This window comes from Mesoplodon densirostris, chromosome 15 (assembly GCF_025265405.1).
Source record: "Mesoplodon densirostris isolate mMesDen1 chromosome 15, mMesDen1 primary haplotype, whole genome shotgun sequence".
Taxonomy (NCBI): domain Eukaryota; kingdom Metazoa; phylum Chordata; class Mammalia; order Artiodactyla; family Ziphiidae; genus Mesoplodon; species Mesoplodon densirostris.
The window spans coordinates 66,056,203-66,082,749 of NC_082675.1; the positions used below are offsets into that span (position 1 = coordinate 66,056,203).

At 37.2% G+C, this 26,547-nt stretch overlaps 1 protein-coding gene across 2 annotated transcripts in view; it reads right to left on the minus strand.

Moving 5' to 3' along the window:
* Positions 1-26,547, minus strand: part of DYM (dymeclin) — a 381,878-nt gene that overhangs the window by 161,603 nt on the left and 193,728 nt on the right. The window contains exon 15 of one of the 2 annotated variants that reach the window (XM_060118524.1): positions 4,682-4,846. The exons of the other annotated variant lie outside the window; for it this stretch is intronic. Within the exon in view, the coding sequence (XP_059974507.1) occupies positions 4,682-4,846 (165 nt within the window). The remainder of the gene's footprint in view (positions 1-4,681; positions 4,847-26,547) is intronic. 2 annotated transcript variants of the gene reach the window in all.

Here is a 26,547-nt window from a genome sequence, read left to right on the forward strand (position 1 = left end):
TATGACAAGACTGTTCTACTAATTTAAAAAACCTCTCTTGAGGAAACTCATTAGAATATTATCTTAGATTTAGATTGAAGAGGCAATCCTTTCAAAGCAATAAAATGGCACCGGATGTGATTTTTTAAACCACAATATAAAAGACATACCAAATAGGGTAAAAGCACTCCTAAATTTGACAGTTAGACAGAGAAATGACTTAATGTTGTGCTTAGAATTATAGACCCAAAATTTCTTTTCTCAAAAAGAAAAAATAACGAATTAATAAAAATTCTAACATAAGCCATGGGAGAAATTTTCTGTGATCACAGATCAGGGAACTCCTATCTATTCCCATAAATCACACTGCAGGTCTTTGTCAATTAATAAAATGACATTATACTATGTTGGTAGGGGGAAAAAAAAGAAAAGCCAAAGACATAGATTTTATTTGGGCAGTGGAGAGAGGGCACAGAAAAGGGAGAGAAGAAACTTACAATTTAAATTTGCATAATTAAGAAAACTATTTTAAAATTAATTTTTAAAGTTAATTTTGCAAAATAAGCAAACTTATTTTTAAAAGAAATGTCATATATCTTTTATTAATGTTCCACAACTATTTTTATACATTATCTAGTTTTTGTCCACGTGCATATAATTTTACACAGTTGTATTAACAGCAGTACATAACTCTATATACTTTTTTCACTTAACACTGTACCAGATGTTTTCCATATTTCTACACATTTTTCCTTATAATATTTTTAATGGGTGCAAAATATTCCACTGAGTTGATAGGATATAGTTTACTTGTAGTTACTAGTGATTAATTAAAATTCTCAAATGCTCACTCAAAATTCTAAATTTGATTTCTACAGATGGCAACTCTTAGGTTAGTAATCTGAGAGTTGCTCTCAAGGCTTGTGTGGATAAACAGTAGAAGCTACCAGGTCTGAAAGCCTTATAGCTTCATAAGGTTTGACTCAAGAGTAAGATGGGCCAAAATCAATACATTAAACTAAGAATAAATGTAAAGCCCTGCAGTTAGGTTAAAAAAAAATTAAATGTGCAACAGGTCTAAGGAGATGTGTGTTCAGGTGAAAAAGATCTGGGAATTTTACATGAGCTAAGGTGTGCCTGCTTTAAAATGTGTAGTTTGTCTTAGGACAAATTAACAGAGTATAATTTATAACTATAATTCGATTTATAATTTATATAGTTTTCATTTATAAAGGCCAAAATTATAAAGTACAACTGGAATATTACATCCAATTCTGGGTACCAAATTTTGTGATACGTGCTGACAAATATAATTATCCAGAAAGAGAAAAAGAAGGCTGAATAATCTAAAGATCATTTGTCTCTGTAATGGTTAATGTAATCAGGCTATTTAAGTTAAAGAAAAAACTTTAAGGGGAGTCATGACAGATGTTTTTAAAAACCTGAAGGCCTCTGCTAAGCAGCAAAGTTTATACATTTATGTGTTTCTCTCAAGCAGAGCCAGACCAATACATGAAAGTTACTGGCAGGCAGACTTCACATATGACAACCTTTCTAACAGTGAAACAGCAAGAACCCTACCACCTCCCGAAGTAGGAAGCACCCAGAAGCTCTCTCTCAGGGATGCTATAAAAAGAACTCTTACACTGGAAAGAAGTTTACAGTAGAATGACTGAAATTTCTATCGCAGTGATTCGTGTTAGACTAAGGTAAAGCTCCTTCCTAAGGAATAGGCTTATATTTCTCTCTAGGAATTGAATTACATTTTAAACAGTCTGCATAACCCAAAGCTACTTGAGGTTGTGAGCTGAGTCTGAGATTGCTCCTTTCAGACATTTGGCTTGGTTTATCCTCCCATACAACATAGTTGAAAGAAAAATCTTTCAACTGCAGGGACTAGATCACACTTGACCACGTGTCACTGTGTTTGCAGGATGTTCATCACTTGCAGATGAACATGCCACAAAGGTGACCAGACGTCTCCTTTTATGTGAATCCTGCCCACATTCTGAAGTCTGTCCCAAATGGAAGCGTTTCCTGTCCACTGTCTCAGCCTGCAAGTGGTGGATGTTAAGCCAGTGGGGGAGGAGGAGGGGCCCAAGGCCCTAACCTCTGCACTTGAGGAAAAGTAGACAGGGCCAGGCAGAAACTGGATGCCAAAAGACAGCACACACCTCTGATGCAAACGCCCTGTTACAAGATGAGAGAAGACGGGAGATGTCAGAGAGGAGACAGGCTTGCAAGGGGGCAGCATTTCAAAAATGCTGCAAGTATTCCTGGCATCAGAATGTTTCCTTACCCAGGTACCTGGGCCTGACATTTCCTTACCAACGTGTCCTAAAGGCTTTTCAGTGCTGACGAGGGCGTTGGATTGAAAAACAGTCCCTTTGGAGGACTGATGCCTTAAACCTCTGCTAAGAATACTGAGCAACCTCCTGAGGACGAGAAAGGACCCGGAGTAGGGATGGGCTGAGGTGGCCCTTTGAGCAAAGGTGGTGAATGAGGACAAGGAAAATGGGAAAGAAATGCTATAGCAACTCAGAAACTGAGGGTGGACTTAACTCTGCCAGGAATTAGCTGAAGGGGGCTTGGGAATCGCACGCTGCTTTCTTTAGCCACGTGGTACCTTCATCTTCCTCCTGTCAACTTTTCACTTTTGTTCCTTCCTGCTTTGTCTTCCTCGTCCTTTTCCTTCTGTTTTCTTTCATCTTCCCAGTTGACTGTGTATTTCTGTCTCCTGTCTGTTCCTGTGAGGTGAGGGGTGTGACTACAGAGTACAGTCGCACATTGTCACACGTGGCAGATGGTAAAACCTGCTGCAACTAGTATTAATGAACAATGCACCAGGCATGAGGTGCTATAAGATGCATAATAAGGAATAAGATTCAGTGTCCACTCCCAGGAGGCTCACAGTCTGGTAGGACGGATACGATGCACATAAAGACACACAGAAAAACAGAAGCACAGTGTGGTGGTAACTTTATGTGCCAACTTGGCTAGGCTATGGTGTCCAGCTGTTTGATCAAACACTTGTCTAGATGTGCCTGTGAAGGTATTTGGGTGTGCGATTAACATTTATAATCAGTTCACTTTAAGGAAAGCAGATTACCCTCTGTAATGTGGGTGAAGGCCTTATCAGCAAAGACTGAGGTTTCCTGAGGAAGAAGGAATTCTGTCTCGAGACTGTAACATAAAAATCCTGCCTGAGTTTCCAGACTGATGTCCTGCCCTATGGATTTAGGATTTAAGACTGAAACATCAATACCTGAATTTCCACCTAATTTCAGACTCACCCTAAAATAAATCTCAACTATTCTCTCTCTCTCTCTCTCTCTCTCTCTCTCTCTCTCCACACACACACACACCCTGATTGGTTCTGTTTCTCTGGAGAACCCTGACTAGTACACTAGTAAACAAGGGCAAGGTCAATTATGGTGTCCAATTCAGAGGTTCAATGATTAGTAGCTGCTCTCTCCATTCTTTGAAACCAGACAAGTTCTGTCTCCAGGTCCAAAGAGTATTCACTTACCTGATATTCACTCACTTTATAAGCCAGTTGAAAGTCACTGGCTTTAGTTTGATAAATTCTCCTATATTATACACATAAGAGTTGATCTATTATTTCCACTTGCTTTTCTATCTGACTTTTTTCATTTCTTGAAAGTGTCGTTACTGACTCAGTAAGAGTCTGACCAACATCGTTATGAGAGTCTAAAATTTTTCTGCTACCAAGAAAAGGATCTGTCACCTTAGTTGTCACACTGTCTTCAATTCCTAATAATCAAAGTGTTTTCACTTAGATATACTGTGTAGTCTGAAGCTTTCCTATGTGTCTTCACCTGAAAAGATCTATTTCAATTCTAAATGCTTTCTCTTTTCTAGAAGGTGGTCATGGAGTTTTTTCCATCTTCCTCTAAATCAACTGGCAGTGAAGACACTGCCTTCAGACATCATACTTGGCTAACAGTATAGTGCTGGTGTGCGTCATCTCTGACTTACAGAAAATGTGTGTTAGAAATGTCAACTTCAAGTACAAAGCAGTAATGTCATACTGCCCCTCTACTAAACAACAGGAGTTGATTTCCTCTGATACTTGAGATTGATGGCTTGTCTCTTTCTTACTGCTCCCATCTCCATTAAGTTTAATCTAGATTCATCTATGACACGTTGCAACTTGCTGATTTTATAACCCCTCTGTATGTAAATGAAATGAGTGAGAAATACAAAATCCCAATGAATAATTTCTACCTTCTTATAAAATCAAACCTGCTCAGCTGAATGTGCCTCTATCAAAACACGGGTGCAGCCTCACAGCCAGCTCTCAGCTATACGAGCAGAGCAAGAAAGAGACCTCAAAATTCATATGTAATTTCATATATAAACCAGACAGAGCCCTCCCAACTATTGTAAGTTAAACCTAAACATTTCCAAATGAAGCAAAGTAGAGAAAAATTCTGTCAAGTTTACATGACAACTATGTGGCGAAAAGCTTTTCTCTCTCCCATGAAACATAACAAAGTACTTAAGACATTTGTTTTAAAAAAAAAAATCCCAGCCACTTTTTTAAAGAATTATTTAGTATCACTTCAAATATAAATTTCCTCCTTAATCATTTAATTGACATGTATCCCATTAAAGCATGCAATTATCAGTCAATATACAGCATGCAGCATGCAGTAAATGGACAGCATAGGTTAATAACCTGGAAGCATAGGATCTGAGAATGTGAGAGCAAGTTAAAGACAAGAGTTCCTCTCCATTGTCACTGAGGGTCGAGAAGCAATGTTGAAGCGTAGAACAGTGAGAGTGGGGAAAATACAGTTTGTCCAACACATAAACATATCTCCGCAAGTGGCGGCAGGTATAACTGAAAGACAAGGGTAAAAGGAGAAAAACAGAAAGAGAGGAGTTTTCCTTTGAAAAAATAAATCATTCTCAATGACCTCAAAGCTTTCTGTGTATTTTCACTAGATGGTGCCCAAGAAAAAACACTGTAAAAGAGAATATTAAAAAGATTAAAAACAAGAAAACAACCTGATTTTTAAAAAAATGGACAAGACCTAGGCAGACACCTCACCAAAGATTTACAGATGGCAAATAAGCATAAGAAAAGATGCTCCACATCATATGTTACGAAGGAAATACAAATTAAAACAACGAGATATCACTACATACCTATGAGAATGGCCAAAATCCAGAATACTGACAACACCTAATGCTGACAAGGATGTGGAGTAACAGAAATTCTCACTTATTGCTGATAGGAATGCAAAATGGTACAGCCACTTTGGAAGACAGTTTTAGCTTTCTTACAAAACTAAACATACTCTTACCATATAATCCAGCAATTATGTTTCTTGGTGTTTTACCCAAATGAGCTGAAAACTTATGTCCACACAAAAACCTGCACATGGATGTTAATATCAGCTTTTTTCATAACTGCCAAAACTTGGAAACCATTAAGACGTCCTTCAGTAGGTAAAAGGATAAATAAACTGTGGTACACCCAGACAGTGGAATGTTATTCAGCACTAAAAAAAAAAAATGAGCTATCAAGTCATGAAAAGACATGGAGGAAACTTATATGCATATTACTGAGTGAAAGAAGCCCATCTGAAAAGGCTACATAATGTATGATTTCAACTCCATGACACTCTTACAAGAAGCAAAACCATGGAGACAGTAAAAAGATCAGTGGTTGCCAGGAGTTAGTGGGGAGGAAGGCAGTGCACAGAGGATTTTTAGGGCAGTGAAACTCTTCTGTATGATACCATAATGGTGGATACATGACATTATACACTTATCCAAACTCACAGAATGTACAACACCATGAGTGAAACCTAATGGAAACTCTGGAGTCTGGGTGATAATGATGTGTCCAAGTAGGTTTATCAATTATAACAAAAATATCACCCCTGGTACAGAATGCTGGTAGTGGGGGAGGCTAAGTGTAGGGTTGAGGCAGGGGTACATGGGAATTCTCTGAACAATCTGCTCAACTGTGCTGGGAACCCAAAACTGTTCTTAAAGAAGAAGTCTATTTAAAAGGAATAAAAGATATACTGACAGAGGGAAAAGTCTCAAAATATCATGTCATTAGTTAACGATATAAAATTTGCCTTGGTAGAGCAAAGTGACGTGAGATATTTTCTCTTTGCAGTATTACAAATACATTCCTGGAAGACAGGTAATACTACTACAGCAATGTGGAAGATGCCATGGTAGAGGGAATACTAGGGGTCAGAAAACTTAGAAATCTAGATCCAGCCCAGCCACTGGCAGCTTTATAACAGTTGGTACTTGATCTAAGTCTCAATTCCACAAATTGCAACATGAAAGTACAAAGTTTTAAATTACTCCAAAACTTTGAAGTGATATTATAAAAAGGTAAAATAGTAAGAATTTATTATTATTATTATTATTATTATTATTATTATTATTATTATTGCCAGAGCAATTTCACTTGTATCACATTTCAGACCACTTAAAAACAACAAGTTTGAAAGAGGAAAATGCCAAATCAATCAAGGTCGATTAACCAAATAGTGAATCATTAATTGATATGCCTAGACTATTTGTCTTTGAGAACCATGTCTGAAAAACCATACCAAAAGTCTATCAAAGTTCCCAAGGAGGCAACCAGTGATTTTTAAAGTGTGGTAGAACTCAAAATAAAACTAAGAGACTGAAAGATTAGAAACAGGGAAATTTCCACAAATGGACAATCCAATCATCCATTCAACCAACTAACCAATCAATCAACTAATAAGCCAAGCAGTATCTACTATCTACTGCATGTAGGAACAGTGCTCAACATTGAAGACAGGATGAGGAAGAAAATACATACAATTATTACCCATATAGAGCTTACAAGATAGAGGGAAAGACAGATGTTAGACAGTAACAAAATTCCACCAAAAACTGTATAATTTCAAATTCTGAACTGCAATAAGCACTCTAAAGGAAAAGTACAGAATGCTTCAAGAGGAGTAAAATGGGGATCTCCTTGAGATGCGGAGGTTGAGAAAGGGCTCCTGCAAAGTGAACTTTAAGCTGACATCTTAAGGAAGAATGCAAGTTAGCTAAATAAAGAGTGTGGGCTGGGAAGAGGGGACATGAGTAAATTAAAAATCTATTACAAATAATATATGAATGTGGCAAAAAGAGTGGGCTCAAAATTAATAGCCTTCCTCTGTTCAAAAAACAATCCGTTTTTAAAAAAATACCATGATTCCATTACAATGACAACAAAAAATGATGAAGTATTCAAGAATAAGTCAAAAGTTATGTACAAATATGTATGAAGAAATCTTTAAAATGGTAGTAAGGAAACATTTTAGACTCGATAAAATGGAAAAAAAATTTTTTTAGACAGGAAACTCTAGGGTTGTAAAGTCACCAAATGTTCACATGTTAATCTAAAAATTTATATCCTCACAAATATCAGTAAGATTTTTGAGAAACTAGACAAGTTAATTCTAAGGTTCATATAGGAAACTGAACATTTAAGAAGAGCCAGGGGGGTGGGGGACTTCCCTGTTGGTGCAGTGGTTAAGAATCCGCCTGCCAATGCAGGGGACACGGCTTTGATCCCTGGTCCGGGAAGATCCCACATGCTGCGGAGCAACTAAGCCCGTGTGCCACAACTACTGAGCCTGCGTTCTAGAGCCCGCAAGCCACAATCACTGAGCCCGTGTGCTACAACTACTGAAGCCCGTGCACCTAGAGCCCGTGCTCCACAGCAAGAGAAGCCACCGCAATGAGAAGCCCGTGCATCGCAATGAAGAGTAGCCCCTGCTCGCCACAACCAGAGAAAGCCCGTGCGCAGCAGCAAAGACTCAATGCAGCCAAAAATAAATTAATTAAAGCCAGGAAATTCTGAAAAACTAGAGTTATAAGATGGGATTAGCTCTGCCACCTATTAAAAAATACTCTAAAGCGACATTATCAGAAACAGTTTGGTATAGTGCATGAGCAGACAGAACACCAGAAGAGACTCAAATAGGATAGGAACCTAGTATAAGATAAAGGTGGCACTTTAAAACAGAAAACCAGATAAGTTATTCAAAAAATGACATTAAGTTAACTGGGTAAATAACTAGAAAAAAATATAGCTGACTTTCTACCTCACCTCTTAAAATAAATTCCAAGTTGATCAAAGGCTTGAAAGAAAAACACTACTACAAGAAAGTTAAAAAATAAACCATACACTTGAGAGTCATTTAAAAATAAGGACATCAATTTGACCATACAAAAAAATATGGAAAATATGAATGGAGGAGACAATCACTTTTCACTCTTTATCTTTTGTACTGTTTGCACTTTCTGCCATTTTCATGTATCACAGAAATAAATTAATAACTAATTAATTTTTAAAAATTTAAAGGGGCACAGGAGTGATACTTTCAATCAGAGGGAATATTCTAAAGCATGGAGATCTAGGCAAGTTCACGGATCTGAAAGAAGTTCAGTACAGCTGCTGTAACAGTGAATACATGGTCAAAGGTAAGGTAGGCGCATGCAGGCTATGTGCTATTTTAAAAGATTTATCCTATCATGGATAATTAATGAAGGGATTGAACGGAGAGCCACTATATCTGATTTACATATTTTAAAATAAATTTATTTATTTATTTTTGGCTGCATTGGGTCTTCATTGCTGTGCGCGGGCTTTCTCTTGTGGAGAGCAGGGGCTACTCTCTTTTGTGGTGTGCAGGCTTCTCACTGTGGTGGCTTCTCTTGTGGCAGAGCATGGGCTCTAGGCACGCAGGCTCAGTAGTTGTGGCTCGCAGGCTCTAGAGCACAGGCTCAGTAATTGTGGCACATGGGCTTAGTTGCTCCGCGGCATGTGGGATCTTCCTGGACCAGGGCTCAAACCCGTGTCCTCTGCACTGGCAGGCAGATTCTTAACCACTGTGCCACCAGGGAAGTCCCTGATTTACATTTTATAAGATACATTTCTGCAATGCAAAGATAAAATTGGAGAGGAGCAAAAGTTGAAAGATAAAACTGGACAAGGGCAGGAGTAGAAAAGCAAAGACCAGTAAGAAGCTACTACAATAGTTTAGGCAAATACTGCTGATGGCTTAGAGCACAGGTATGGCAGAGTAAAACCAGTAAAACCTGCACACTGATTGGAATGGGGATGATGTCAGTGGAGGAAGATATCAAGAATAACTCCCTAATTTCTGTATTAGAAACTGAATGAAAGTAGACTTTCTGAGATAGGAGAAACTGAAGGAGAGATAGATTTTATGGAAAAGATCATGAGTTTGGTTTTGAACATGTACAGTATCAGATATTGTAGTTGTGAGATGTCAGTAAAAGTTGGCATATGGGTAAGTTTGAAGCTAGGAGGTGTGGACTAACTAACCTAGAGATACAGGTAGATATAGACATAGACACACAGATGGAAATCAAAACTCTGAGAGCATGTATGAGATCACCTATAGTCAAAGTGATGAGATAGAAGCAGGACCCAGAAGTTACAGCCTTTCCAAGTGAGAGAGAGAGAGAGAGAGAGAGAGAGAGAGAGAGAGAGAGAGGGAGGGAGGAGGGAGGGAGTAGCAGGAAGAAAATCTAAGAGTGTTGTCAGAAATCAAGAAAAGGAGTGTTTCAAGGTAGCCTTGGTAATAATACGCCTTTAAGATAATTTCCAAATATGCTAAACAAATAATAAACTTTTCAAACCATATGATTGAAATAGTTAAAAATATTTTTAAAAACAGAGCTACTGTTCAATTTAGAGAAGCTCCTTCCTATTAATTTAATCATCTTGAAATATTCTTTACTATTTTTTAATAGAGAGTGAATGGAAATAGCCCAGGTGACCAGCAGCCATGTGACAGATGTGTTCTCATTGTGTGAAAAATCTTTTAGCTTCATACTTTTAGTATGAAAAAACCAAAAAATGAACAAAAAACAACACAACTAGCTTTTCGGAATTACCTTTTAACCACTTATAAGTGTATCATGAAGTCTGTCTGAATATTTTCACAGCAATTGTAAAAATGGTAAAAAATGAATTCAAAATTCAGTAGACCCTAGACTTTGAAATTGCTATTTTGAATTCAGCTCTATCTGTAGTCCTTAAATATAAATCAAGGCACAGAAAATTGGCTTTTAATTACATTCAGTTGTCATTATTAACTAATTTCTATGAGCATCCACTGGATAAGTAATATTTATTGGTTGCTGAACAAGACTTCAGTTATGAAATTATTTTAAAGGCATGTAGTCTACATAAAATTAATAAAATGTTTCAAAAGGTACAAATATGAAAATAGATAAAAAGATATGATGTTGCATTTACTTCAGCATTTTACACAAAAGAATACCTTCTAATCATTACTGAAAAAGTTATATGGCATCTGATTGAAATCTTGCCAAGACAAAAAGATCAACATCTTGGTCACCTTTTTCTAGATATACTCTAATTTTTAAATACTCTTAAAACACAGTGATAATATTACTATCACCTTCCATGAATGGAACAGTATAATATTTTTTTGATGAGCATAGGTTTACATTAGGATTTTTAGCAGTTGCTCATATTAAGCTGGTGACCAAATGTAACGCATTATAGGACAATCTTTCCAATCCTTTATTTTACAACTGATCTTTGGAACTTAAATTAGGAAATGTCATCTTGCAGTGCTTGGTTTCATTCTAATATGTCAAGATAATTTTGAATATGAACTCTGTGACTTTGTCATCTACTAAACTGAGAATATCTCTCATGATTTCTTCTAAGAAAATCATTAATAGAAGCACTGAATAGAAACAGGTCAAGGACAGACCTCCTAGGAAAATGCACTAGCGATCTCTGTGTTGGCCATCAGTGCATAGAGAAACACTAATCAACAGCATTTTCATGTTTTTCAGCCATAAATATATGAAGGAGGAATGTGAAAAAAAATACTTTCACATTTATGACCTACTTACGTTTTTTGTCCCCATATTCCACCACGGTAACTAAAAACAGGTATAAGAATCCCCATTTAACAAATGATAAAATTGCAGAATAAAGAAGTGACATGTTAACTATCCTGTCAATTAGTAATGGAAGAATTCTACCCAGTGGAATCCACCAACAATGCTGTCATGCTCCGGCCCAGAGGCTTTCTAACTCTATAAATGAATATCCAAGCCCAGGACCCATCTGCTCTGGAAGTTCTCCAAGTCCTATTCCTGCTCACTTCTCCCAAATAAAAGTATTATTAAGATGCTGATAATGTCCAAGATAAGGTAAGGTTAGAAAAAATTTTTAACAGGTTTACAATTAAATAGATATTTTTACTGAGTCCTAGAAAGGACTCCAGGACTCAATCCACCAAAGGAAAGCAAAAACTTAAGAAAACATAAAAATTGTGCTCTTTAAAAACGCGAATCACCACCACCTTAAACAAGCGATCACAGTGAATATTAACATCAGTAAAGTAAACCTTATGTGTCTCCTGATATGATCACAGCAGAGATTAAGTCTAACCACACGGAATCATCAGGCAAATCCAAACTGAGAGGCATTCTTTATCTAAAAAAAAAGGGTCTGCGTTTTTCAAATTTTGAAAGATGAGGAAAAACCAAGGGGCTGTTCTGGATTAAAGAAGAATAAAGAAGACAACTAAATGTAGTATGTGATTCTGGGACTGGATCCCAGACTAGGGTAATAAAAAGGCATATTTTTTTTTTCCTAGAAAGGAAATTAGTGGGGCAAATGACAAAATGTGAGTGCCTGTAGATTAGACAAGAGTATTTTCTCAATGTTAATTTCCTAATTTTGAGAAATATCTTTTTATTTTTAAGAAATACACACTGAAGTTCTTGGTGGTAAAGGTACATCTTGTTTATATACTTATTCTCAAACGTTTCAGAAAAAAATAGGACACACAATGATACAGCAAATGTGAAATTTTAACATTTTGGGAATTTGAGTTAAAGGTAAATAAGAAATCTTTATACTATCTTTCCAAGTCTGCAATTTGAAGATAAAAGGTTTTAAAAAACAAATACAATATTATAACATCAAAAAACTTATTTATTTTTAATCAAGAAAATAAAGAAAACCAAACTAGCCTTTTTGATATAGTGAATAACATCCATTTTAAGGTTATGGAATGCAAACCTAGAGCCCTAAAATGTCATCCTGACCTCTATACTTAAAACTTAGGACATCAGAAAAACTAGAGTGTGGGAAGTAAGCAAATGTGGTCTGGAGCTATCCCATAAAAAACAGTCACTGTTACTTAAGAGCTGCACTTCCATAAAAAATAAATTCTCTTCAGTGCCTTCTTACATGAAAATGTCCAAGATTATGCAATGTATAGTTCTGAAATGTTACTTGATATGGTTATGCCTCACCAAAGCAAAATAGGAAAATTTCTGTCCTAGAACAACATTTAAGTCTGTAAAAGATCCTCAAAACTACAAGCAAAAAAGTGATGCTCTAAAAAGAACCTAGGGTCAGGCTTTCTAATAATGTATTTTACAATACTTTGACAATAAAATTACAACAGAAAAATGAGGTTACCAGGGGCAGGTTCAACTTTACGGACTACCTAGAATATTCTGTGTATCCCTTTCCAATCTCCATTTTTGTTTCTCCCTCCCTCCCTTCCTTTCTTTTGAAAAAGCTTGTCAGCAGATTCACCAGTAGATTTAAAATACCAAGAAAACTAAGTTAATAATAAATGTTTACAACCAATATGAAGAAAATTACAAAAATTTACTATTGTGCATAAAAGTAGTCTTCAATAAATGCAGACACACCAGTATGCTTCTGCATGGGAAAACAAAATACAAAGAATGTCATTATCCTCCACAGATTAAAAATCACAATAGGAATGTTTGATTTTGACAGTGTAACTCTCTTATAGTGATTCCTAAATTTCTTTTATTTAAGTGTTCGCCTTAAAAGCCAATAAAGGATATGGATCCCCTTACAGGAAAATGCAGAAGGTCACATACACACAAAATTTTATATAAAATTTCAAGATCTTCATGGAATGCCTGAAGCCCATTCATATGATCCCTATGTCCCAGATTTATGAACTACAAGTACTGAGCTCCTGTGTAGAAGAAGAAATAGGTAAAAGAGCCAAGAAGACTTTGAAAAAGAATAGTAATTAGGAGGGATTTAACCTTATGCTATTCAAATACTAAGTCTATAATAATAAAAGTGGACAGAAAAGTGCTAGAAGAAAAACAGACATATGAATCAGTATAACAGCTAAGAAAACCAAAAAACAGAATCTAGTATGTGCTAAGGGTTGCATTTAAACTTTGGAAGGGAGAGGGATTTTTTTTGATATGTGTCTAGAAAAACCAGTAACATATTTGAAACAAAAAAAAACCCAAAAAAACCCCAAACAGACATATTTCTTACATAGCAAATCAAACAAAATCCACCAAAGGACCAGAAGAATAAAAGAGGGAAGTGGGAGATGTGGCCATAAGAAAAAGGATTATTGATGTTACTTTATAAACATTTAAAATGTCAAAATAATCAATAAAATTAAGTTAACACATATATTTATAACATAAGACAGTCAATTTTTCCTTGTGTCTATAAAGAACTCTTTAAAATAAATAAATGAAAGATGAAAAACACAACTGATAAGTGAACAAAGTGCATATGCTGGTAATTCATAAAATATACAAGCAATAAACATTTGAAAACAATTTACGCTCACCAGTGATTAAAAAAACAAAATTTCAAGAATGAAACACCAATTTTTGGCTATCACACTGGAAGATGTGTTTTTTAAAAAAAGCTGATGGGGATGGCAAGAGTACAGGAATATGGATGTTTTATGCACATGGGCTCTGATCTCACAGAACATGCATTTGAATAGGAAGGAAGACTAAGAACAATTGAGTTAAAAAAAAAACAAGAAAATTTCAGTTAATGAAATAAAGAAAATATGAACAAGGGTGGTGGGAGAGGGGCCAGAGGGGCTAACTTGTGTTGTTCGGAAAGGTTTCACCAATGGAATGACATCTGAGCTGAGAAATGAATGCCTAGGAGAACTACAATCTCAACTTCTCGAGTATTTCATGATATTATGAGCTAACTTACATTCTTTACTCCATAGCTGAATAAAAACATTTGCTATTTCAACTGAAAGAGATATTAATAAATCTGAATGGGGCTCAGACGTGAACAAGATAATGAGTTTTTTCAGTGGATGGGACTGGAAAAATGAGGATGCCTGATAATGCGGATCTGTGATTTCATAGTCACAGGGCTGGGAGGGCCCAAGAGGTCGTTTTATCCAGTCTTCTACCCACAACAGAATGTCCTTCTAAGCACTCCTGCAAGTTGTTCATACTGCTCTTACTATATACATCTTCAAGCAAAAGAGAACTGTCTAATTTGACAGACAGCCCCATTCCACAGATAAGTGTAACAATTAGAAAATTGTTCCTTAAAGTAAGTTAAATTTTTACCCAGTTATGGCATCTGGAATTAGATACACAAAGTCTAACTTTTTTCTCTACATAATAGCTTTTGACTGTATAAAGAAACTGTGAACCCCTTAATTTTTTCTTCTCTCATTGATACTAAACATCTGTTCTTCCATCTTTCAAGAACTACAGTTTCTAAATTCTTCATCAGTCTTATTACTCTTCTTTGGACATTCACATTGATTAATAACCTTCTCATCAATGTAAGAAAGGCAGGGCCTCCCTGGTGGCGCAGTGGTTAAGAGTCCGCCCGCCGATGCAGGGGATATGGGTTCGTGCCCCGGTCTGGGAGGATCCCATATGCCGCGGAGCGGCTGGGCCCGTGAGCCATGGCCGCTGGGCCTGCGCATCCGGAGCCTGTGCTCTGCAACGGGAGAGGCCACAACAGTGAGAGGCCCGCATACCGCAAAAAGAAAAAAAAAAAAAAAAAAAAAGAAAGGCAAAGAGGAGTATTTTCTCACTGATAGTATTTAGAATTGATAATAAAATGGAAACCAATTTTTAGTTGGTCTTACTATAGTTTTAAAATTCTTTATGGGCATAGACAATACACTCCCTTATTGCCTAAACCACTGATATCATCCACTGCTTGGTACACCACTGGTGATTCTTAAAATATGGCAACATAAGTGAACTCATCATATTAGATGTGTTGTGTTTCAGGCAATGATGAGAAAATTATATTCTATCAGTACAGCTCAAAATAATTTCAAAAACTAAAATTAAATCAAAAAGAAAAAATTCCCTCAAACTGAGAACTGAAATGAATTTAACCGTATATCAAGTGATGATAAAACTACACAAATAATTATTTTGTATAACTTTAAAATGTAGAATTGATCCTACATACTCAGTGAGATATACTCTAAGGACAAAGAGGCACCAAAAATCCTAAACTTCATTCACTGACAGTAGTAATATTAACATTATTTTGAAACAAATATACATACATATATACAGAGAGAGACAGACAGACATGAGAGAGACACACAGACATACAGAGACATATTTAGTAGGATAAAGAGGAAAAATATATTAATGCTGTTCAAACAATCAAATCAGAATTTATGTTAAATAATCTTAAATTTGAATCAGAACTAACAGTTCCTTTTCAAGAATTTATATTTTCCTAGCTTTGTCCACTAAAGAGAGCTAAAAGAAATGATAATCTCCTTAGCAATTAGCACCCCTATCACCTACGAGCCAGATTGTGGTTTCTAAGTATCATTCCCACTAAAAGAAACCAGAGTCCTTAGAAGAATGGCTGTTTCTACGTCTGAGACAGGAAATGTGCAAGATGGCCTGAGACATCTTATTGGCCTAAGAGCAAGGAAGCAAGAAAACTATCAAAGACAAATGGGGTCCTATCAAAAGGACATATAGACAATATCATACGAGGTCTGCTATTGGCCAAAGATGGCACAGAAATCAGAAAAATTACTCTGCAAGTGATTGAAACACATTATATATATATATATATACACACACACACACATATACATACACAAACACACACACACGCACAATATATATACACTGAAACACATTATATATGTATATATAGAGAGAGACAGAGATCAAGGAGATCATAATAAAATAAAACAAACAAGAAACAAAAATGCATTAGTTATGACTGGAGGTAACAAGTGCACTTAAAGGGGAAGAATTATTTAAGCATTAATCCTGTCTTTCCAACTAAACCTAACTGGAAAAGAATCCTACCTAAAAATATGCATGTAATATTATAATTAAAAGTTTTCCTTCTGGCAGCCTATAATGAAACAACTAATTTGGTCAATCATCAAGAGATGAAGCCATCACATATATGAACAATGGTGAAAGTCAGAACAAAGGGAACACGTATCCTATGCAAGTAAAAGACAGTGTGGCAGGAGCTGACCTTGTGGGAGAAGAGAGGTAAATGGGGCCAGATTACACAGGAGTTTTGTCTTTATCCTAAGAACAATGGCAAGCAACTGAAGTCTATTAAGCAGAAGAGTTACCGGATAAGATTTGCATTTTGAAAGGATCAGTCTGGCTACGGACAGTTGAGGGAAGAGTTGGTAACAGACCAGTTCCGAAGTTACTGTAGGGAACTAAGGCAATGGAGTAAAGGAGAGAAGTGAATGGATTTGAGAGAGAGTTACTAACAAGACTTGCTACCCAATTGGATGTGGCAGGTAAGAGAAAGGGGGTGTCAAAAAATAACTCCCAGCTTTCAGGCTCACATAAAAGGTGATGTCATTCACTGAGGCAGGGAACAAGAAAGAGGACTGGGGAGCGCTGGGAAAGGGCAAGATTTACATTTTGGACGTGTTGTGTTTGAGATAACTCTGAGAAACTTGAAAGGTGATACCATGTATCTGATTGGACCAAAAGGTTTCAGAGGTCTGAGGACAGGTCTAGCCTGGAGATGTGCGTTTGGGAGTCATCCACATATAAGTGGTAGCGGCTGAGATCACCTACCAAAGGAGTAGAGGGAAGGGGATCTAGGAGTGACCTTGAGAAATGCCAACATTTAATAGTGTAATAAGATGATGTTAAAGCTAGACTAGAGGAAGACAAACTTGCACAGAATTTTGAGGAGTGGCAAAAACAAACAAACCAATCAACCCAGAAGGAAGATGAGGAAACCAAGAAGAGACTATCTTAAGGAAAGAGTAGTTAAAAGTGTCAAATGCAACTGAGAGGACAAATAAGACAGAAAATGTCTCCTGGATTTAGCAATATGAAAGTCATTGGTGACCAACAGTCCCTTTTGTTAGCAACATAAAAAAATACCATTCATTAAAACACAACTCTGGATATAAGACTTCTGTTTAATACCACTGATTAGCTCATTTAAGTGCATTAAATGTCATTAAGTTGCCAGGGGTGATTTCTGCAAACCAAAAAATTTAAAAAATAGCTCTCACACACATCATTTTACATAGGATAAAACTTACAATACAGTGTGGATATCTAAGGATATCCAAAAAATTAAGCAAAATAAAATCTGGGACAAGTGTCAGGAAACTACACAGCAGTGGTGGAAGCACAGCCCTTGAATCATTTAACTCCCTGGCAGCAGAAGCCATTTTTCCTGGAGCGAAATCTATTGCCAGCAATGAAGATCCTGAGAATCTCTAGTATGAAGGACTAACAAACTGGCCCAAACACTGGAAAATACATTGAAAGGAACAATCTAGTACTAGCTCAGAAGGGATGAAATGACCTAATATCCCACTGCCAGGTCTAGAAAGTAATAGAGATTGTAATAATAATAAAAAAAGGACTTCTTCAACAACAATATAACACTATGATATAAACTTCTTTTCTGTGAATTGTTTTATTCTCATTTGCTGAAGAAATTCAAAATAAGAAAATCCCCTGGATTTGCAGTGTAACACAACATTTTAATCAGTTAGACCTTATGCTATCATTGATACTTGAAATTTAATTAAATTCTCTGATTTAAAAATCTTCTAATAAGCACTTTCATCCTAAATTAGCTACTTATTTTGGGATATAAATGCATCAATAAAGACCTACAATGTGAACATTTTTAGAAATTTTAAAAATAAGCAAATATTTCAGGTCTTCTACCCATTTTTTAATTGGATTGTTTGTTTTTTTTATGTCAAGTTACTTGAGCTGTTTATATATTTTGAATACTAACCCCCTATCAGTTATATCATTTGTAAATATTTTCTCACATTCAGTAAGTTGTCTTTTCATTTTGTTGATGGTTTCCTTTGCTGTGCAAAAGTTTTTAAGTTTAATTAGGTCCCATTTGTTTATTTTTGCTTTTATTTCCTTTGCTTTAGGAGACAGATCCAAAAAAATAGAGGACATTCAGATGGCCAACAGGCACATGAAAAGATGCTCAACATTGCTCATCATCAGGGAAATGCAAATCAAAACCACAATGAGGGCTTCCCTGGTGGCACAGTGGTTGAGAGTCTGCCTGCCAAGGCAGGGAACACGGGTTCGAGCCCTGGTCTGGGAAGATCCCACATGCCGCGGAGCAACTGGGCCCATGAGCCACAATTACTGAGCCTGCGTGTCTGGAGCCTGTGCTCCGCAACGAGAGAGGCCGCAATAGTGAGAGGCCCGTGCACTGCGATGAAGAGTGGCCCCCACTTGCCACAACTAGAGAAAGCCCTCGCACAGAAACGAAGACCCAACACAGCCATACATAATTAATTAATTAATTAATTAATTTTTAAAAAAAGATTGTAAAGTTAAAAAAAAAACCACAATGAGCTATCACCTAACACCTGTCAGAATGGCTATCATCAAAAAGAACACAAATAACAAGTGCTGGTGAGGATGGAGAAAAGTGAACCCTCCTACATTGTTTGTGGGTATGTAAATTGATGCAGCCACTGTGGAAAACACTATGGAGGTTTCTCAAAAAACTAAAAATAGAACTACCATATGACCCAGTAATTCCATTCCTGATTATATATGTGAAAAACAACCAAAAACACGAACGTAAAAAGATACATGCATACCAATGTTCATAGCAGCATTACTTACAATTGCCAAGATATGGAAGCAACCTAAGTGTCCATCAACAGATGAATGGATAAAGTAGATGTGGCACATATATACAATGGAATATTACTCAGCCATAAAAAGAAATGGAGTTATTTGTAGTGAGGTGGATGGACCTAGAGACTGTCATACAGAGTGAAGTTAAGTCAGAAAGAGAAAAACAAATACCGTATGCTAACACATATATATGGAATCAAAAAAAAAAAGGTTCTGAAGAACCTAGGGGCAGGACAAGAATAAAGACGCAGATGTAGAGAATGGACTTGAGGACTCGGGGAGGGGGAAGGGACGAAGTGAGAGAGTGGCATGGACATATGTACACTACCAAATGTAAAATAGATAGCTAGTGGGAAGCAGCCACATAGCACAGGGAGATCAGCTCGGTGCTTTGTGTCCACCTAGAGGGGTGTGATAGGGAGGGTGGGAGGGAGACGCAAGAGGGATGAGATATGGGGATATAAGTATATGTATAGCTGATTCACTTCGTTATACAGCAGAAACTAACACACCATTGTAAAGCAATTATACTCCAATAAAGATGTAAAAAAAAAGATGTGGTATACACACACACACACACACACACACACACACACATGCAATGGAATACTACTCAGCCATAAAAAATAATAAAGTTTTGCCATTTGCATCAACATGGATGGACTTGGAGGGTATTATGCTAAGTAAAATAAGTCAGACAGAGAAAGACAAATACTGCATTATATCACTTATATGTGGACTCTAAAAAGTACAACAAACTAGTGAATATAACAAAAAAAGAAACAGACTCACAGATATGGAGAACAAACTAGTGGTTACCAGTGGCAAGAGGAAAGGGGGGAGGGGCAATACAGTGGTAAGGGATTAAGAGTAAAAACTACTGTCTATAAAATAAGCTACAAGGATATATTGTATAACACAGGGAATATAGCAAATATTTTATAACAACTATAAATGGAGTATAACATTTAAAAATTGTGAGTCACTATACTGTACACCTATAACATATAATACTGTACATCAACTACATTTCAATTTAAAAAAGGGTAGGGGAAACGTAAGGCAGATAGCTAGTGGGAAGCAGCCGCATAGCACAGGGAGATCAGATCAGCGCTTTGTGATGGCCTGGAGGGGTGGGATAGGGAGGGTGGGAGGGAGGGAGAAGCAAGAGGGAAGGGATATGGGAATAGATGTATATGTATAACTGATTCACTTTGTTATAAAGCAGAAACTAATATACCATTGTGAAGCAATTATACTCCAATAAAGTTGTAAAAATAATAAATAAATAAATAATAAAAAAGGGTAGGGGGAAGCAGTAAAAAAAAAAAGGCAAATATTTTAGATGGCAATTTCATGATGTCTTTGTAAATGTACTTGCTTCCTGATTTTAAAATATCTGTTATAATCAGATATATATTTGGTAGTATCTATAGGATTAATCATACTAACTTTTAGGGGCAAACTTTATTTCCAAGAATGTTTCTGAGAATCTCAACTTTGCCTTTGATCACAGTTTACAGAATTTCATTCTCTCTCTTTTTTTTTTTTTTGCAGTATGCAGGCCTCTCACTGTTGTGGCCTCTCCTGTTGCGGAGCACAGGCTCCGGACGCACAGGCTCAACGGCCATGGCTCACGGGCCCAGCCGCTCCGCGGTATGTGGAACCTTCCCGGACTGGGGCACGAACCCGTGTCCCCTGCGTCGGCAGGCGGACTCTCAACCACTGCGCCACCAGGGAAGCCCTCATTCTCCTTTTTATAGAAAACAAAGTAGTTAAAAGCACTGATTTTCATATACTATAAAAGCAAAGGGGATAAGGCACTTGAAAATATGTATTTTTTTAAGTTTTGTAAACATTATGTGTCATATGTACCAAATATCTAAAAATATTAGACTAAGCTGATGGAAACTTACATGGTACTCATTAAGTATAACATCATCCCTTGTTTTAAAGATGATGTGACAATCTATATTTACAGGTGTGGATAAACAAATCAATTTATTACCGGCATTCCTTTTTACATGGCATATGTATTTTAAAAAAAAGTCTTTTGACTGTGGACAAGGCAACCATTTAAAAAGAATGTCGGGCTTCCCTGGTGGCGCAGTGGTTCAGAGTCTGCCTGCCGATGCAGGGGACACGGGTTCGTGCCCCGGTCCGGGAAGATCCCACATGCCGCGGAGCGGCTGGGCCCGTGAGCCATGGCCGCTGGGCCTGCGCGTCCGGAGCCTGTGCTCCACAACGGGAGAGGCCACAACAGTGAGAGGCCCAGGTACCGCAAAAAAAAAATAATAATAATAATAATAATAATGTCGCCGTGGCTCTCCATTATAGACGTTTGCTCCTACAAGTATGCAATATGGCCATGCAGCAATGTGGAGCTGGCTTGTTCCCAACAATGCACAGTTATGCTATATGGCCTGAAGTTGTATTTCAACGTGTTAATAGTGTGCTGTTCTCTACCCTACTTGTGGTCTAATAACAAGGTCTAAAAAAATCTACAAATGCAGACATTCATTTCAAGTTCCTAACACTCTCTTCCCATGAACTTAAGAGTTAGGAGGAAGGAAACACTGATGGAAATTTCATAAGGAAAGAAAATTTACTTGTAAACCATTTCTTGATTGGATTTGTTTACAATTTACATTTTGAAAGAAACATTTCTATATGTCATTATGTTCCTCTTTGTATCGAGGGAGGTGGTAGATTGACAGAGCACACGTTAAAGCGATGACACCCACAGATTCCAAATTGGTTCCAGTGGTGGTGGAGTTGATTGAAGGAAAGGAAGACCTAAGCACATGCTCATTACAGAAATAGCTATTAAAGACAGAGAACTTAGCCTGAAATTTTAAAAATTTATCTTTACACATCATCTTGAGAAATTAAAACACTTGTTTTCAAAAATCTAGTCTTCAGGGGACATTCATAATGACTATATACTAGATTCAAAAGTGTCCCTCAGGGCTTCCTTGGTGGCGCAGTGGTTGAGAGTCCACCTGCCGATGCAGGGGACACGGGTTCGTGCCCCGGTCCGGGAAGATGCCACATGCCGCGGAGTGGCTGGGCCCGTGAGCCATGGCCACTGAGCCTGCGCATCAGGAGCCTGTGCTCCGCAACGGGAGAGGCCACAGCAGTGAGGGGCCCGCATACCGCAAAAAAAGAAAGTGTCCCTCAGTCCACACACATCTGTCTACACTAAGTAATCTGGGGTATAAACACTAAGAATGTAATAGAAAGACTGGGTTCACAATGAAATAGGTATAAAATAGCATATTCAGCACATTTTAAGACCATCAAAAAGCTTGTTCACTTCTATGGTCATTATATTTTACAAACACTCTCTTGACAAAAAGGCACAGAAAGATTTACAGCTATTGTAAAATTATTCTGAGAAATCTGAGTTCTGAGTCTTAATTCTCAACATATATGCCGTAAGTATTAGATCAGTGAAGTTAGATAATCTGGAGCCATGAAAAAAGGCCAATTCTATTAAGACTGATTAAAAATTTATGTCACATCCTTTCTATAGCAGAGCTGGAAAAATACACACAAGATAAAATGCTATACAATCAAGAGTTGAAAATCTATTGAGGTCATTAAAAATAAGAACAAATCTTCACATATAGAAATTATGCTAATAACCCATCATCAGAAGACCATTTTGGAGTCATTTTTCAGTGTGCTTATGGATATACACTGGAAGAACCACATTCCCTCAACCTTTCACCCACGTGGGCGTGGTGACACACACTATACCCACATCTGTGAGCTGGCAGGCAAGGATCACGGGAGTTGTCTGTTACAGGAATGTGGTCATCATGAAATTGAAGAAGCTCACTGGCGCAGGTGGGTGGAGATGAAAAGCCTGATCTTAGTCTCACCAGCTCAATGCTCTCATCAGCCTAACTGAAGTATTAGCCTTACTGCCACAGTAACTGACAGACACGCCAGGACACCTATTCCTGGGGGAAAAACAGGCATGTGTTCTTTTGCCTCTGGGTCTTTGCACCTGCTGCCAACTATCTGGAGATGCTCATTCCATCTCCTTGTCCTTTTGGCAAACTCCCCTTCCTCCATTCTGTAAGTGTGACTCTCCTGTGAGGCTTTCCCTGACTGCCTCAGGCACATTCTGGTGCTTTCCGTTCTAGGTTCCCATTTTGCCTTGTGCTTACTGCCAATACACAACTTAACAAAATGCATTTGTAACTGTCTTCATATCTATCTTCTCTCTCAACCCTAACCTCTTTGAGGGCAGATCCTGAATTTTTGTTTCCCTAGCACCCAGCACAATGCCTGGAATTAAGAAAGCACAATATTTACTGATTCACTAGAGGAAAACTGACAAAAATTAATGTTCCATATTCAATGATCCACAAGTTACTCTGCTTATGAGGGTTTCTGTGCATTTTATACTACACTGACAATCACACTGTATGCTGGGCTGGGATTCAGAGTCATAACCATAAATATAAAATTACTTCCTTCCTTAGGAGTGAGCAAAGGTCTATAAATCACTAGCAACAGGAACTTACACAATAATTTCTCTCTAAGGCCCTAACTTCTAAGTTTTTAAAAAGAATTCCATGATTTGTCCACATGGCAGAAGTGCAAAAGATTCAACCGTCTTAATCACTTCCACCCTCCCCAAACAAACAAAAACTTTTCATTTTCTTTCCATAGAGTAAAGTACTGGATCAACATGATTAACTTCAGAGCTGGCCATCCTGAAATAGTTCTGAAGACCTTACTAGCTATCACTCTATTCATTCTATGAATTTCTTTACATTATTTTGGATCAAAATTTGCAACAATCTACCGACTTCTAGAGCTAGGTGCCTTATAAAAGGCTTCATATGCTTTTTTTAAAACAAAAGTTGTAACTGTTGGATACAGGAAATGGCCAAGATGGGATGAAAGAGATCAAAAAAGGAGGGAAAATGCTTACTATGATTTGCAGCAACATGGATGGACCTAGAGATTATCATACTAAGTGAAGTAAGCCAGACAGAGAAAGACAAATATCATCTATCACTTATAGGTGGAATCTAAAAAAAAAAAAGATACAAATGAACTTATTTACAAAACAGAAATAGACTCACAGACATAGAAAACAAACTTATGGTTACCAAAGGGGAGAGTGGAGGAGGGAGGGATAAATTAGGAGTTTGCAATTAAAATATTCACACTTCTATACATAAAATAGAGAAACAATAAGGACCTACTATATAGCACAGGGACCTATACTCAATATCTGGTAATAACCTATAATGGGAGAGAATGTAAAAAGAGAATATATATATATATATATATATATATATATATATATATATATAACTGAATCACTTTGCTGTACACCTGAAAGTAACACAACAATGTAAATCGACTATATTTCAATTTAAAAAAAAAGCTTACTACGGAAAGACAGACCAAAGTACTTTGTTTTTATGACAATTCACAGAAGGAGAAAACAGGGTACAAGAAAGATCTATATCATGATGGAAGTGACATAGTGCTTATTTATCTAGCATCTGAATAAATAGTTATTAGTTCTTTGACTCTTCTCATCTCTCTTTGGTATGTAATCTATAAGAAAATTAACCAATGGTTACCCATCAGGCAGTTTATAGTGTAGCTGAAGATTCAAGGTATAAACAGCGTAAAAATTAAATGACAAAAAAAAACTACCTAAGATTATCACAATTCCATATATTTACTAATTGACATAATAATAAATCTATGACAATAAGAGGTTACGAACAGGACAAAAGAGAAGATCGTAGACTATAAAGAATTAAGTATCAGGAGAAAAATATAATGTAGGTATCATGGATTGAACTGTATCATCCCAAAATACATGTTTAAGTCCTAATCCCTGGTACTTGCTGGTCCTTCCACATGTCGCTTATTTGGATATGGAGTTTTGCAGACATAATTAGTTAAGATGAGGTTATACTGAAGAAGGGTGGGCACTTAATCTAGTATGACTGGTGTCCGTATAAGAAAAGGAGACAGAAACATACAGGGAGAAGATGGCCATTTGATGACAGAAGCAGAGACTGAAGTGATGCATCTATAAGCCAAATACTATCAAGGAATGCCAGCAAACACCAGAAGCTAGAAGAGAAAAGGAAGTATTCTACCCTACAAGTTTCAGAGGAAACACGGCCTTGCTGACATCTTGGTTTCGGATTTTTAGCCTCCACCACTGTGAGATGATACACTTCTGTTGTTTTAAGCTCCCAATTTCTGGTACTTTGTTACAGCAGCCTTAGGAAGCTAATACAGTGGGCGAGATGTGTCCATTCAATTGGAAATAACGAGAATATGCATCATCACATCATCAAAATAAAAAAATTCTGCTCTTTGAAAGATGCTATTAAGGGAAAAGACAACCCACTGACTGGTAGATGAATATTTGCAAAACATACACCTGTGAGTTTTATATCTAAAATATATTAAGAACTCTCAAAAGTCAAAATTAAAAAGCCAAACAACCCGGGCTTCCCTGGTGGCGCAGTGGTTGAGAGTCTGCCTGCCAATGCAGGGTACACAGGTTCGTGCCCTGGTCCGGGAAAATCCTACATGCCGCTGAGTGGCTGGGCCCGTGAGCCGTGGCCGCTGAACCTGCACGTCCGGAGCCTGTGCTCCGCAACGGGAGAGGCCACAACAGTGAGAGGCCCGCGTACCACAAAAACAAACAAACAAACAAAACAAACAAAAAGCCAAACAACCCAATATAAAAAGGACAAAAGGTATGAATAGACTTTTCAGCAAAGAAGATATATGAATATGAGTTATATGAATACATGAATATAAGAAGTTCTATGAATTAAATGAACATAAAGCTGCTCAATGTTATTATCATCAGGGAAATGCAAATTAAAAGCACAATGAGGGGCCTCCCTGGTGGCGCAGTGGTTAAGAGTCCGCCTGCCGATGCAGGGGATACGGGTTCGTGCCCCGGTCTGGGAGGATCCCATATGCCGCGGAGCGGCTGGGCCCGTGAGCCATGGCCGCTGGGCCTGCGCATCCGGAGCCTGTGCTCCGCAACGGGAGAGGCCACAACAGTGAGAGGCCCACATACCGCAAAAAGAAAAAAAAAAAAAAAAAAAAAAAAAAAAGCACAATGAGATACCACTATGTATTTATCAGAATGGCTTTTACAAAAAGATATTATTAGCTATTTGGTGAAAATGAACACTCACACACTGCTAGTAGGAATGCAAAATGGTACAGTCACTTTGGAAAAGAGTTTGGCAGTTTCTCATAAAGTTAAATATACACTTACTATATAACCCAAAGATGCCATTCTTAGGCATTTACCCAAGAGAAATGAAAACTTACATTCCCACAAAATTCTCCACACAAATATTTGTAGCAGCTTCATGCATAAATGCCCCCAAATGAAAACAATCCAAATGTCCTTCAACTGACAAATAGATAAACTGTAGTATCCATACAATGAAATACTACTCAGTAATAAAAAGGAATGATACAACAACATGGATGAATTGCCAGACTCAAAAGACTACATATCATATGATTTCACTTACATGGGAA